The sequence below is a fragment of the Sinocyclocheilus rhinocerous genome, unplaced genomic scaffold (assembly GCF_001515625.1).
Source record: "Sinocyclocheilus rhinocerous isolate Xijiao unplaced genomic scaffold, SAMN03320098_v1.1 scaffold72, whole genome shotgun sequence".
Classification (NCBI taxonomy): domain Eukaryota; kingdom Metazoa; phylum Chordata; class Actinopteri; order Cypriniformes; family Cyprinidae; genus Sinocyclocheilus; species Sinocyclocheilus rhinocerous.
The window spans coordinates 2,999,330-3,014,654 of record NW_015628351.1 but is presented as its reverse complement, the minus strand read 5'-3'; the positions used below and the strand labels follow the sequence as shown (position 1 = coordinate 3,014,654).

Sequence of the window (15,325 nt, the reverse complement as noted above, 5' to 3'; positions counted from 1 at the left end):
TTTTTATATTTTCAGTTTGTTTAGTATGTAGTATGCCTTACTTCATACTATTTAATATGTAGTTTTTTTAATATACATGTCTATTTAGCTTTATTTTTCAGCAAGACAAACACTGCATCAGATATAATAAAACTGCAAAGGGAGGGTTCTTCACTTCTGGAAGTTTCTTTAAAGGTTCTCTAAATCCTTCTATCCAGTATGTTTTCTTGTTCCCATCACAGACACTGTAATATACAGTATAAAATATGACAGAAATCCTATTTTTCTTTCCACATTATCACAATTAATTGAAAGTATGAGGGAGTTTTAATCAATTTCGCTACTTTAGCTTGAGTAGACCAGTCATTATATCTGTGTTCTACCTAACTGACAATTTATAAATTGGTTTTTCTTCAAGGTTTCCTTTCTATAATCAAGACTTAACTTGTTTTCTATTGTTTTAATTAAGTTAAACTGTTTGTCAAGTCACTATGACGATATCACTTTCCATCCTGTTAAGTCTTTTAGTAAAAACCCTTGACAAAAGACTTCCTCTGGGACGTGACCTCATTTTGGTGGGAGAAGAACAGCACAATCGCACCTTTTAATGGATCTGAGTATTAATCATAATGATTTACAATTATAAATGTTCTGAAATGAAAAGTGTCAAATCGTGATCGTAGCATATAGCATATTTAAACATATTTCGACGTTTTCTGTACCCTTTTATAGAAACATTTGCTTAAATTACAACACAAAAAATATTGATTTTAAGTTACAAAGTTCAAATAAGAAGCTACTGTACAGATCACAAACAAAGTTCTTTTTTATAACTTCTTGAACACTGTATACAAAGCCAAATATTTAATATGTAAATACTTTTAAAGGCACAGCGCTAATGCCTGAACCCCTCATGTAATATGTTAATTAGAAGGGCGTGTCTTACAGACCGTAGCCAATGCTACTGTTGCTGGAGGGCGGAGCGGACATGTCTTCCTCTCCTCCTGTTTCCTTCGGATGGTGTTCTCAGACTGGGCTGAAACCTGAGTCTCTACGGCGAATTGAGACGGTTGAGACCAATAACCAGCCTGTTTCATCACCAGCGGATGGTAGGAGGGCAGCTGAGAGTTCATGAAATGTGTACCGGTCAATGCGCTTTATCCGACCGCTAGAAGCACGACTATGGCCTATTATTTGTGTGACATTAGATAAAGGGAGTGCACCTTGCGTCTGAGAGCATGGAGGTGACGTATGCAGCTTTACAGCATCTCCAGTTTGATGCCTAGAAACACTGCTCACGAATAAAGATGGATTTACCTCGTCGTTTTCCGGACCCGCTTCTCAACCCGATGTTGTTCAATGAATCCGCGGCACCCGTCGGTATGAATGAAGCGTGTGCGGCTGGGAGCGGGTCCGGCGCCATGGCAACCAGCGCGCTGAGAAACGATTTGGGCTCCAACATTCATGTGTTAAAAACTCTAAATCTCCGCTTCCGCTGCTTCCTTTCCAAAGTCCACGGGTTAGAGCGCAGAAACAAGTTATTGGAGATCCAGCTGCAGCACGCCCAAGAGCAGTCCCGGTAAGGGCGGAGCGGACATGTCTTCCTCTCCTCCTGTTTCCTTCGGATGGTGTTCTCAGACTGGGCTGAAACCTGAGTCTCTACGGCAAGTTGAGACTAATAACCGGCCCGTTTACTCACCAGGGGATGGTAGGAGGGCAGCTGTGAGTTCATGAAATGTGTACCGGTCAATGCGCTTTATCCGACCGCTAGAAGCACGACTATGGCCTATTATTTGTGTGACATTAGATAAAGGGAGTGCACCTTGCGTCTGAGAGCATGGAGGTGACGTATGCAGCTTTACAGCATCTCCAGTTTGATGCCTAGAAACACTGCTCACGAATAAAGATGGATTTACCTCGTCGTTTTCCGGACCCGCTTCTCAACCCGATGTTGTTCAATGAATCCGCGGCACCCGTCGGTATGAATGAAGCGTGTGCGGCTGGGAGCGGGTCCGGCGCCATGGCAACCAGCGCGCTGAGAAACGATTTGGGCTCCAACATTCATGTGTTAAAAACTCTAAATCTCCGCTTCCGCTGCTTCCTTTCCAAAGTCCACGAGTTAGAGCGCAGAAACAAGTTATTGGAGATCCAGCTGCAGCACGCCCAAGAGCAGTCCCGGTACCGACTGCTGTTTTCCCGGGAGCAAGCGGTGCAGACGAACCTCGAGCTGCCTTATTCAAACGCACTGTGTCAGTCGAGACTCCCCGGTAGAATCTGGAGTTTCTCACACACCGCCCGATACGGAGGACGGTTTGAGACTCATCAGGGGCCTGGAGTGTCTTGGACTCATCCGGACGGTGTCGGGGTTCAGATTGACACCATCACACCTGAACTCAGGGCCTTGTACAATGTTTTGGCCAAAGTCAAGCGCGAGAGGGACGAGTACAGGAGAAAGTGAGTGCAGCTCCAGCTTATATTTCAAGTGTTTGTCTGCAAAAAGTGGGGAAGTTAATATCTTTATCAACAATTTTCTTGTAAATCAAGAAACATTATGGTTACTGCAATTATTGTTACGATAAAGCTCTGGTAACTTGATATTAGTTACCACTGTCATCTATTGTCATCCACTGTCTGAAACAAAACAAAAGCTTGTTACATTATTGGTTGGTTTTACATTAAGAACAATAACTGTAATATTGTTATGGTAAGTATGTACTTTGGCCAAAACTATGCTTACAATTAGATAGATATAGAGCAATAATTGGTTTGACCGACCAAAATATTGAATAATGGTTGGTCTATTATTTACCAAAATGTCAAAGTAACCTATTTAATCTATTATTGATCTATAATAATAATAATATTATGATAAAACAAGCAAAACAGCCAAAATCTCAATCACAAAAGAGATTTTAATAAATGTTATATTATTATCATTAAAATTATTTTTTGTTATTAGAATTGTTATTTATCTGCATATTCCCAACAGGGAATGTTCTCAGAACTTTGGTGAACTTAAGGTAAAATCCAGTAAAATTAATTAAACATTTGTTCTAAGTTATCTGGTCTTTAATAATGTTCTCAAAACTGTTAGCACAATGTTATTTTTTTGTTCATGGAATCTTTTTCTAAACCAGTTTATTTGGACATTCATCTGCCATATTGTAAAAGTTGCTTCCTACTCATTTGAGAACATTGTGAGAACTTTCAAAAGTAGCATTAATATAACATGTGCAAAATGATAAAATGGAACATTCCCTTAATGTTTTCTCTAACGTTCGCATAACCAAGAACAAACTATTTTTTTTTTTGTGGACATTTTGAATATTCAGAAAACATTGAAATAACAATTTTATATCCTAATGGGAATGTTACGAACACATTCTTAGAACATATTTTTGTTGGCTGGGTTATCAAATATTTTAAACAAAATAGCCCTTCTCATTCTAAAAACAAAAACTTTGCCCCCTGTGTGTTCATAGTAAACAAGAGTGTGTGTGATTCCTTTCTGTTTTGTGCGGCTGTCCCTGGGGCTTGTTTTTTTTCAGTGTCTTAACAGTAAGTCTCTATCAGTAACCCCTGTATGTTCTAGTATCCTATTACAGAGTGTCCAGTTTGGATATGAAACCTGAGAAAGCAGGGGTGACATTTTATCTGACAGAAACCATTAGCTTTTTCTCTCCTCCAAATGGGGATCTGTGCAAACCCATCCCATTCAATAGCAGTTTGTGGGATCTGCCCTAGAACTTCAGTAGAATCTCTTTACAGTTTCTCTTTTTCTCTTTGGGGACTAATAATTATTGTTATTGCTCCACGCAATACACTTCCACCCATTTTGTGCAGGTTTGGTTCATACATAAGGAATTTTCCCTGATTATATTCTCTTTTCTCTGTGTCATTCAGTTCGTTGTCTGATTCAACCATTTATTTTTGTCATCTGCAATAGCAAATTGACCAATGCATGTTGATTTAGAAGATAAATTTCCTGTACTTGTTGCTAAAAGATGCTTGATTTATGTGTCTGCTGCTGGGAAAGTGATGAACAAAACATTTGTGCCAAATTCCTTGTTTCTGACCCACACCAGACAGTGTGGGGTCTCATTCATTGCTCAATACAAGTGAGTTACTGTAACTTTAAGGCATTTCCGGTCCTCTAGAAACCCCATAACTACAGGAACCCTGAGATGCTATTGTGTTTCTCAGACTGTTCCTCTTGGCTGTGCTGCTATCTTAGTTTGTGTGAGTGGCTCTGTTGTAATAATAATTTAATAGTCTGGCTATAGAAGGCCCAGAGGGTTTTCTCGTCTGCCAGAACAGATGTAGTCTGTCTGTGAGAAGCAGCGGACGAATGAGCCACACAATGATTCATTTCCAGATCTTGAGTGAGCTAGAAACCCCACTTCATAAAGAGTGCCTGCTTCCTTTGATTATTCACTGCTTACAGTAGCCGTGCTGTTAGGAATGTGCTATTTTTGAGATAAATGATTGAGTAAATAGTCATATGTTTGCCTTTCCTTAAGTGGTAAACTCAAAATTAACTATTTTTTGCATTGCTGTCTTAGTTCTGCTGTCGTCTCATGTTTGTTTTGGCCCTCAGATAGAGTGTCACAGTAGCAGCCGGTCAGTTAGGATGGATGTTGGTGGTCTGTTATATTAAATGCGATCCGAGACAGGTGGAGAGTGTGGCATCAGACTCATATGCAAAGACTGTCTCCTAGGAAATCATTTAAACAAATATAAAAGTGGCTTATAAATTAGGCATATGTTTGGCAACAGGCTGAATGTTTTGAGTAGCTTGTGTTCTTTAAAGGGGTCATATGATGCGATTTAAATTGTTCCTTTCTCTTTGGAGTGTTACAAGCTCTTGGTGCATAAAGAAGATCTGTAAAGTTGCAAAGACTAAAGTCTCAAATCGACAGGGCATCATCACAGTATGGTGAGGGGCGTAACATTTCCGTCACACGGTTGAGGTATTCGGCCAATCACAACGCACTGGATAGCTGTCCAATCACAGCACACCTTGCTTTTCAGAACAATGAGCTTTGTAAAAATTGACGCGTTTCAGAAAGGCGGGGCATAGAGGAGAAACAATAATGTACAGTATGTGGAAAATAATGTGTTTTTTTAACCTTAAACTGCATAAACACATTTCATTACACCAAATACACAAAATAATGTTCTTTTTAGCAACATCATATGACCCCTTTAAAGTAACTTGGAGCCAAATTAAAAGGAAAGGCAATCTGTTAATGTATTTGCATTTGCCGATTTTAATGGCATCTGGCTATTTTCAGAGTTTTGAGTTTCTGAGGTCTTTAGGAGTGGGATTTGTTCCTGACTTGAGCACAGAATGCCAAAAACAATTATTGTTGAAAGGGAAATTAAGACATTCAACCCAGTTATTTTCCTGACTGTCAAAACAGCACAAACCTACAAATCATCCCGATAGTGACTGCTTGGATATTTTAGGGAGCTTAACATATCTAGAGAATGGATTCATCTGCCCCACCCCTCGGAGTGTCATGCGAATTCTTCGCCCATCCTCCCGTTCTATTGGAATTCTTTGTCTGATTAATCCTTTGTGGCAATTCCATGGCTTTGATAGAAATTCTGGTTTATTAAATTGTTCTGGACTTCCGTGGAAGATGAATGTCTTACTCTTTTATTGTATTGGAAATAATGAACACTAGAAGTCTTTTGGTTTTGCATAATATTTTAATTGGTATCTTCATTGGCATTTCTAAAGGCATGTGTTTAGAGTGATTCTGCCCAAGATTAGATTAAGAAACAGAGTTTAAATCATATTTATTTATCCACATGCCATATGAATGTTGTTCTGGGGGACAGTTTATCATTTCTAAGCTCTAGCTTTGTGATTAAACACATGCCAGATTTCAGTGAAATACACTCAAGCTATAAACCTTTCCTAGCACAAAAGCCATGCATTCTGCAGATGATGGCTTTGAGGAGCGCACACTTTCAAAAGGTGTTTTATAACCGCAGCAGACGCTCTCCACTGACCCGTGTGAGTCGGGCTGTAAAGCTATGGCCGTAGACGTTTGTCCAGTTCTGGCCAGGGATGTTGGCAGTAGCTGCATGTGAGGTGATGTTTTGTGTGGGGGATCAATGGTGTGTGAACAGGAGGTAAGCTTGCAGCAAAGTGAGGTCATCTCTCCAGGGAATGATTCAGTAGTTCTGTCCCCCACTCATGCTGGGAGTCCAAAATCATGGGAACTAGTACATTCTGAACATTTTTACACTTCCAAGAAATAGCTGTCAACTGTGATGTGATGAAAGAACATACCACTTTTGTTTGTTTGTTTATTTTTAATTTTATTTTTTTTGCTTGAGGGGACTTGAATTTCATTTATTTAAATGTTATTTTGAATACTTTAGATATTATTTTTGTACATATTAATTATCATATGTTATTTACATTGTTTTATTATGTAATTTTATGTTACATGATATTATATAATAATTGAAACTGAGTTTGACAAAAGGTCTGGTCAGGCCTAATTGGACTGACTGACTTTAGGAATGTGATTTGGTGATTTTTATTTAATATTTTTACTTGCAATCAAACCATGAGTGTTCCTTTAATAAACTGCAGTCAAATATTGTTTTAGTTTCCACATATGTACAGAATAGACATTGTTTTCATGTTGTGGTCACTCAGGACTGAGTAGCATATTCTTTCACAGCATGATGATATCCATAGATGAAAGCTGATGAGGATCCATCCAGTCTTTCCCATCGCAATAAAAATCAATGGGATAATGATGCTAACAAATTATTCAGGCTTGCCAGTTTCCCTGAAAGAGGTTATTCTGCCTTTTTCTCCTGAGCTTAAGTTATTCATGATGATGCACATGAGTGACTTTCAAAAGATAGATAGATTCAGCTGGTGCAAAGCTGTCAGTTATGAGGTAAATAGATGCATTTCTGAATGACTGTGTTTGTTTATTGTGCAGGTTTATACATTTCAAACTAGTGTACAGACGGATGGAGCAGTAGACGCAGCCAGCCAAGACATTATGCATTCAAAAACTGAACCTTAAAAGCCCCAGTGACGCAAATGCTTTAATAAAAGCCTGGCTGTCCCATCTTGCTAGTTTGGATATTGTCTGTTCCCTTGCAAACAGAAGTACACTTTAACATACTCTTAAAAAGAGTACTTATTATAGATGTAGTACGTGTCAAAAGAATATACTTAAGTATGAACTGAATGCAATGGTTTTGAACACATAATTGCATGTTAACTGCAATTAAATGAAAATGTATTATAGGTTTAATATAATTTAATGCAATTAGCTGAACTTTAGAGACCTCTTTATATGTAATTTCATAATTACTTCTATTGTCTGTGAGATAATATGGTCAAATTGTACTGCCAAATACTCTAAGCATTAATTGTGAACTAAAATATAATTTAACACTTGTTTCATTTTTGAATTCTGGGTAGGATGTTTACGTTACGAGTCAAACTGACACAAATTGAAAAAAAAAAATCCTGGATGAACCAGTACTGTATTTCTGAAAACTGGCCTGCAACATAATACAGGGGTTAATGTTATTTCTATCAAAACTTGTTTGTTGTATATTTAAATATATTTGTAATTACACATTTGTAATGATTAATTTGCAATTTAGTACATATAAAATATTTTACATTTAAATGTAATATTGAGTAACACTGTTAACCCTTTAACTTTCACCCCTAAAAGGAGCTAATGAAAAAATTATTTAACTTAAAATTCTTATTACTAGACATCTAGTAAATAGCCCCAACTTAAATAATAAATAAATATCACTTTTTTTTAATTTTATTTATGTTTTATATAAAACTCTAGCGTACAGTGGAGATGTCAGTCCATGGTAAATCTTGATTTCAATTCAGAGAACTATTTCTATTAGTTATTTTCCAATAATAAACATTCCTTTTACTTTATTAGTATCTTGGATACATTTCATAAACTTCAGGGTCCACAAAGATAAAAAATTATATTTAAGTGTCTCTATAATATATATAGACGTATGGCAATATATATGTTATATGATGTCCTTTACAGACATATAAACCGTACGGTCACGCATGATTTTGGATAATTATGGTAAATAAACATTTTTGCATTTCTCATATATTTTGCTATATTTCTGTTCTTTACCCTCTACCCTATTCACAACAACATTATGGTTTCATCCCTACTTCCTTGATTGCTTGTTTGATCCTATTATCTGATGACTGACCAGTTTGTAAACTGCTGCTGTCACTTGAAAACGGGAAATTCCCAACCCCCAATTCCCAAAAGAGAAAGATAGCTCTCTCATCTCTTCCTTTTGATAGATGTATTCCCTATCAAATTAAGCTCAACCATATGGTAGAGATAACAGTTAAAGGGTTTTAAAATTATAATAACCAAGTACTATATCTCTAAATAGACCCTCTTTGGCACAGAAGGGAGGGGTTTAGATCATGTGTGTGATTCTTGAGAGTATTGATCTGAAACGCAGCTCGCTCTTCTTCTGGTGTCCGGGTGCAGACACAGATGTGCACTCCTGAAGACCCATGGGACTGTCTGGAGATGGATCAATATGTAGGTCAACTTTGCACATATTGTCTGGATTTTCATTTAGCACTCTTTCTTTTGGGAATATGTTTATAACTGAATAAAACCTTTTGAGTTTTCAGCTAAACTAGCTTTAACAATTTCCCGGCAATACGCATATTTTTTGGCTTTAAAAAAATATTAACAGTATGTGGACATTACAAAACTCACAAACATGATGTTAGAGTGTTTTAGGTGGTTACTATGCCGTTGCATAGGTGATAGATGGTTGCCCACCTCCAAGTAAGTACCACTTATGTAATGTTATGTTCCCCTTTTTTCCTCACAATATATGAGATGTAAATATATACATTTTCATATCTTTTTTTTTTCATCTCAATTCATTGACCTCTTGTTTCAGAGGGTTTAGGACAGAAGGACATTGCAAAGAGCTGATTTTGACAGAGGAAAAATGTTCCATCATGCAGATGAAATATTGTGTACAGCCTGACAAATTTTGTTTTGTGTTAAGCCACAAATTGTATATTTACAGCAGTATTTGTTATTTACAGATGTTGTTGGATTCTTTTAGTTTTGTAAAAAGGAAATTTTGTTCCTGTGAATCAGTATCCTACAGCAGACCCGCATGTACAGGGATTAATGAGCCTGCCATATATCTTGTGGGGGGAAGGTCTTCTTTTAAATTCAAAGGTCTAAAACAGACCTGGCATGAGGCATTCATTTTAGTTAAAAATGAAAGCACAGGCTTATTTTCACATTTACTTTGTAACTCAGTACTGAATAATTTTATCCCATTGCAAGAACTTTTTATGAAATCAGAAAATACATTATATTCAAGTACTGTATATTTCTTTTAGCATTGAGTTGTATAATACTATTATTGTAATTTCACTTTTGCCATCCTCAACCTCATTTTGACTTTGTGAGTCATTTCATGGATTTATTGACTGGTAGCAATTCCTGTGCGGTCTATTGTTTTAAAATGGCTGATAAACCACTTTGATCAATCACTTGAACACTTATACTGAATATTATCATAAGAAACCAAAGCAGAGTTTAGAGATCATTATCTTAAGTATATGACTGTGCAGGAACAGAATGTGGCATATTCCTTGACAACAGTGGTTAAAGAACAGACATATATAGAAAGCAAAGGTGATCATTTACATTCCTAACATACCACTGAACTCATGATTACAAGAACTATAACCAAGCCACTTTCTACATTTTTTTCTTGAAATAGCTGAGAGCTTATTGGATTACAAAATCACACCCTGAGAAAACTATGCTGGAGAGTTTCAAGACATCTTAGTAGTCAGATCAGCTACCAAAAAAAAGCTTTTTTAGTACAAGCTATTTCAAACCGTGTTTGCTAATTCTCATTTTCAGTCATTTTCATAATTAGGATAATAATTTTTTAACATCATGAAAATCGTAAAATAGGGGGCGTGCAATAGTTGGTGTGGCTCAAAGTGGTCCCACTTTGAGATTAGTTCAGATTTTAAGAAGAGGTCATTTACATACCTAACATACCAGCTCATGACTACATTATGGCCTGTATAGCCTTCTCTAGCTTTTTACACCATCTCTGTCTGCAAAATATTTTAAGGGGGCAAATGTGGGTCATAGGTCATGTCGTCCTCTGTCTTCTAGGTTACTTCCCTCCCCTATCTCCTGAGAAATGGCATGCATTTTTGAGCATATATTGTTTAGCCCTCATATATATATATATAAATGTTTGTGAGGTTTTTTAAATGATTTTGAAAGAAGTCAAAAACTAGATGGGATATTGTCTCTTTGCAGTGATATTTCAGATGTGGTGGACAAATGAGACAATGGGTGTGTCTCTACATAATGCTTTTAAGGTCTTCACAGGTGCTATGATAATCCCCTCACAATCACCTCGCGTTATCATTCTCTGCCCTATTCACATGTACACTTTTGAAGCGTTTTAAGATAACAATGGTACTCACAGAACTTCTGACCTAAAAACAGATTTGCTTCTTTCTTTACCTATAATAGCCCTCTGAAACATTGGCAGAAGTCATTTGAACTCTCCCATAAACTCAACGCGTATTAATATCGACTGGCCTGATCTCACACAATGGAAGAAGTCACAGCAGTGTGTACAGTGATGGCTTATGGTGAAGAACAAAGCAAGCAGCTCCTCATTTTGTGGTGTGTCTCATCTTTCTTTTCCTAAATAGCGGTTCATTAAAAAAGTTCTAATCCTGTGCTCATTTTTGACCAGGTGAGCGTTCAAAAGCATTCAGTATGTAGTATTTGTTTCTGTATGTACTGTATGAGTATGTTTCCTCGTGCCATTGTCCACACTGCCTTGTTTTGGAGAGAGCTTCCGTTTGGATTGTGTTCAGTATCTTTTGAATATAATGAAAGCCCTCGTGTGCAGTCTGTGCTGCAGCAGAGGAACTGAGAGGAGTCTGATTCTCATGACCTTGGGCTGTTGTCTAGTCAGCTCCACTAGATCCCACTGACATTCAGAAAGATCCACGCTGTCCCTGCACTGTCTGATCGCCCGGATCCATGATATGTCTCCACACGTGTGTATTTACCCTGTATCTGGATTTTCAGCTCTTATCGACTTGTGGCTACTCCATAACCAGTCTTTCTTAAAGGGATAGTTCACCCAGAACTGGAACTTTTGTCATTTACTCATCCTCAGTGCAGCCTCTAAAACTTTTTTCCCAGAGGCTTATTATATAAATACATAAGGGGTATAATAGCCTATATACACTAGTGATGTCCGGTTCGTGAACGAATCGTTCGATTTAACCGGTTCTTCTTAGTGAACCGGTTGAACCAGTTCACCAAATCGGACTGAATCGTTTGAAACGGTTCGCGTCTCCAGTAAGCATTAATCCACAAATTACTTAAGTTATTCACTTTTTTTACGTGGCTGACACTCCCTCTGAGTTGAAATAAACCAATATCCCGGAGTAATTAATTTACTCTAGCAGTACACTGACTGAACTGCTGTGAAGAGAGAACTGAAGATGAACACGAGCAGAGCAGCATGTGTGCAGCGAGCCAGATAACGAACGTACACGCCCACTGCTGGAGCAGTTCTCGTTCTCGAGTCAAGAACTGGTTGCATCAGTTTTCGGATCACCGGTACACTCAACCGAGAACCGTTTCTTTCGAACACGTCCGATTTGAGAACCGATGAGCTGATGATAATGCGCATGCGTGTAATTCATTGAAACGAACTGTCCGAAAGAACCGGTTCGCGGAAAAGAACCGGACTTCCCATCACTAATATACACTGGTGACCAAAAGCTTGGAATAATTAAGATTTTTAAATGTTTTTGAAAGAAGCTTCTTATGCTCACCAATGCTGCATTTCTTTGATTAAAAACAGTAATATGGTGAAATATTATTACAGTTTCACTCTTATTCCCTGAGAACCTTCTTTTCTTGTTTTCACTGAAGATCCACAGCCTCCACATGCTTTTCATTTCTGGCCAACAGGTCAGCTTAACATAACAAGTGCAACTCTTTTTACTGAACAGATGATCCCTTCTGGATCTTGTCGTGTTGAGTCAGCACTTGCCCCCTCTTGGCAGGTGTCTTGATGTCTGGACCCAGTCAGACTGTCAGACAATGTAAGTGCAAAACAAATGGAGTCTCTAATCCCTTGAGCATGCAAGAAATTAAAGTATGTAAGGAGTTTATAAAACAAGAGAACCTGTCATACTATAATCCAGCTAATGAGGAATCTCACTACATAACTATCCTACAGAATCAGACACGGGGAATCCCGAAGCATGTTAACACTTTGCATAGACAGGTGGTTATTTAACACTCTGATGGATGAATGAATCATGAATCATAAAGGAAAGATATCTTATGTCTTATTAATACCTAATCTAATGTTTATTTTTACTTTTTAGAAATGTTTATTTTTTAAATTAAAATCAGACGGTTGATCATGGCATTCTTTTATCACATCTTGAAAAGTGTGTGGGCATCCAAGGAAGTGCCCTTAGATGTTATCTTAGTAACAAAACCCTTTCAGTAGGCATTGGTTGCTCTGTTTCTGTAGCACCTCTCACCTGTGGTATTCCTCAAGGCTCTATTTTGGCTCCCATATTGTTTTCGTTGTACATGCAATTAATTATAATTCTTGGTCTTATTCTAACTTAAATTTTATTGTTATTGTTTCTTTCTCTTCTGTACAGCACAGTGGTCAACTTTTGTTGTGTTTATTTGCGCATTATAAATAAATGAAATTAAATCAGACATTTGCTTATTTCATTCAGGATATATTAATAGTCTGAGCAGAACAGAAAATGAAAAAACATACTCAGAAAAATGTTTATCTTTACCGAGACATTGTCATATGGAGAGAATCATGATACTGACACAAAACCTGCTTCATTTCGATAGAGACAAGACAAAATACTGATAAGCTGCTGTTCACTATGTGAGTCAGATGTTGTTTCAGTAAATGCTCTGATCGATTCGTTTCAGTGAAGGATTCATCAAACTGATTATGAAATAGATATTGCTGGAGATAAGACTGGCTGCTAAAAATTCAGCTTTGCCACCACAAGATTAAATTACATTTAAAAAAAATATTAAACTGAAAACAGTTATTTTTAAATTGTAATAATATTTCACTATATTACACATTTTTTGCTCACTTTTTGATAAAAAAAGATGCTTCTTTCAAAAACATAAAAAAATCATAATTATTCTAAATTTAGGATTATTTGTTTATTGCTTCACTTTTGTACCCTGACACACTATAGATTCCCAGTTGCTGAAAAGCGAGAGCAAAAATAAAATGTCACCGTAATTTACCTCAAACCTTTCTCCTGTAAAAGTAAAGCTTTTATTCGCATATTCTACAATGCACTACAGTCTCCATAGGGATTTTAAGGAACTTGTTAGTATCCTCAGGGAGCTTTAAATGTCTCAGGAAGATTCTCAATGGTCAGTGGTAGTGGATGGATACTGAAGTTTTTCTCTAGTCTCTTTTGAGTACTGTAGATGTAACTGAACATGCTGTGACTTTGATACTTGTATGGAAAACCCTTTATGTACATATTTTTATGCAGTTATATTAGTACGCAGTTTAAATGACTGGTGAATTGAATTACTTTTAATAACTTTCATCCTCCTTCGATCAAATCATTTGAATCATAATTGAATTGACTCCAGATCATGACTTTATGACACTATGACACACTGTGCACATTCATTCCAAGTACAATCAATGCCCATGTGGGCTGTTTTTGTGTTCCAGATGGGAGGAAGAGGTGTCTAAACGTCAGCAGATGGAGTCTTTGGTGGAGACATTACAGGAGGTGAGATTTCAGACCTATTATATTGTGACTGTGTTGATGTTTGACATCCATACAGATGCACTGATGCATGGCTAGCTGTAAGTAATGCTAGCGTATAGAAGAAAATTCCCCCACCCACACTGTAAAAATATATTCTGAGACTATGTAAATAATGCTGAAAAAATAACCAAAGATTTGCTTGATTACTGTAGTTCTGTAGCATGGAAACGTGACATTAAGTCCAGTCAAAACATTTCATTATAATAATTAAGTAAATGAATTCAGCTAAAAAAAGACATGTAAAGTAGTGCTTTTATTTTCACCCCTCGTTTTTTCAGTGCACAGCAAATCTTACTAAATGCTCTCTTTACAGACTGTTCAGTCATCTGAGGCTATGCAGGGAGAACTGAATGAAAAGATGGAACGTCTTAAAACAGAGCTGGTGGTCTTTAAATGCCTCATGCCTCGTGATGTAAGTTTCCTGCTATATCCGCTATCAACTTCTGCACACAACTGATGGCACGCAAAACATGCAAATATCCATTGAAAACAGTACCTTATTTGAAACAGGGAAACAAAAGCATAATTTGACTGTAGCTGTGAATGATAATAAAGATTACAAGATTGACTTTCAGGGAAATAAAAATGAACCTGTAGGTAAATTTCTCTAGAATCAGGCTGAATAGTTGCCCATAGATCTGTGTGGGCAAATAAGCAGTGAAGCAGTCAGTCTTCTGGCCCTGGAACAGATGTATATTGTTCCCTCATGTTGAGTAGATGTTGCTCAGTCCCAGTAATAAAGCACAGCTGACTGCTGCCTCCCTGGATATGTCAATGTGAATGTACACAATTGCAAAGCAGTTCAAAAGAAGCTGTACCGTCTGTTGCAGCCAAATTAGCTTGGAGTATTTTATCTGCTCTTTTGAGGTTTATTTAGACCTACTGACCCATAAAAAGGCTGTGTACTGTGTAGTGCTATTTATGCACAGTTTTCTAACATATAGTATAATTATATAATATATGGACGGCTGGACGATATGGCCAAAATTTATATCACAATATATTTCTTAATTTCGGTCGATACGATATAATTCCGATATCGATATGAACACTATTTAAAAAAGCCTCGTAAAAACTGCCAAGAACGTCCACAACAGATGCTGTCTAACAAACTTATGAAAAATGTATTTGGCAAGTCTATGACACCTCATATAAAACCATATAATATTTTAGAAAAAAAACAGCACAAATAAATTAATGTTCACCTTTTATTTGTATTTAGCCTTCATACAAACAAGAAATGTGAAATCACTGTCAAATAATCGTCTCAGACTCACCTAATTAATATTAATATATTTAACTTCAAATTTTTGTTATTTAAAATATTTTTACTATTTAAAGGGGTCATATGATGTTGCTAAAAAGAACATTATTTTGTGTATTTGGTGTAATGAAATGTGTTTATGC

General features: G+C 36.9%; 1 protein-coding gene across 2 annotated transcripts in view; it reads left to right on the top strand.

Moving 5' to 3' along the window:
* Positions 1-1,584: 1,584 nt before the first annotated feature.
* The window catches only part of LOC107737575 (intermediate filament family orphan 2-like), a 21,678-nt gene continuing 7,937 nt past the window's right edge, over positions 1,585-15,325 (top strand). For both annotated transcript variants that reach the window (XM_016549113.1, XM_016549112.1), the window contains exons 1-3: positions 1,585-2,433; positions 13,819-13,879; positions 14,232-14,330. In XM_016549113.1, the coding sequence (XP_016404599.1) occupies positions 1,886-2,433; positions 13,819-13,879; positions 14,232-14,330 (708 nt within the window). In that variant the 5' untranslated portion in view covers positions 1,585-1,885. The remainder of the gene's footprint in view (positions 2,434-13,818; positions 13,880-14,231; positions 14,331-15,325) is intronic.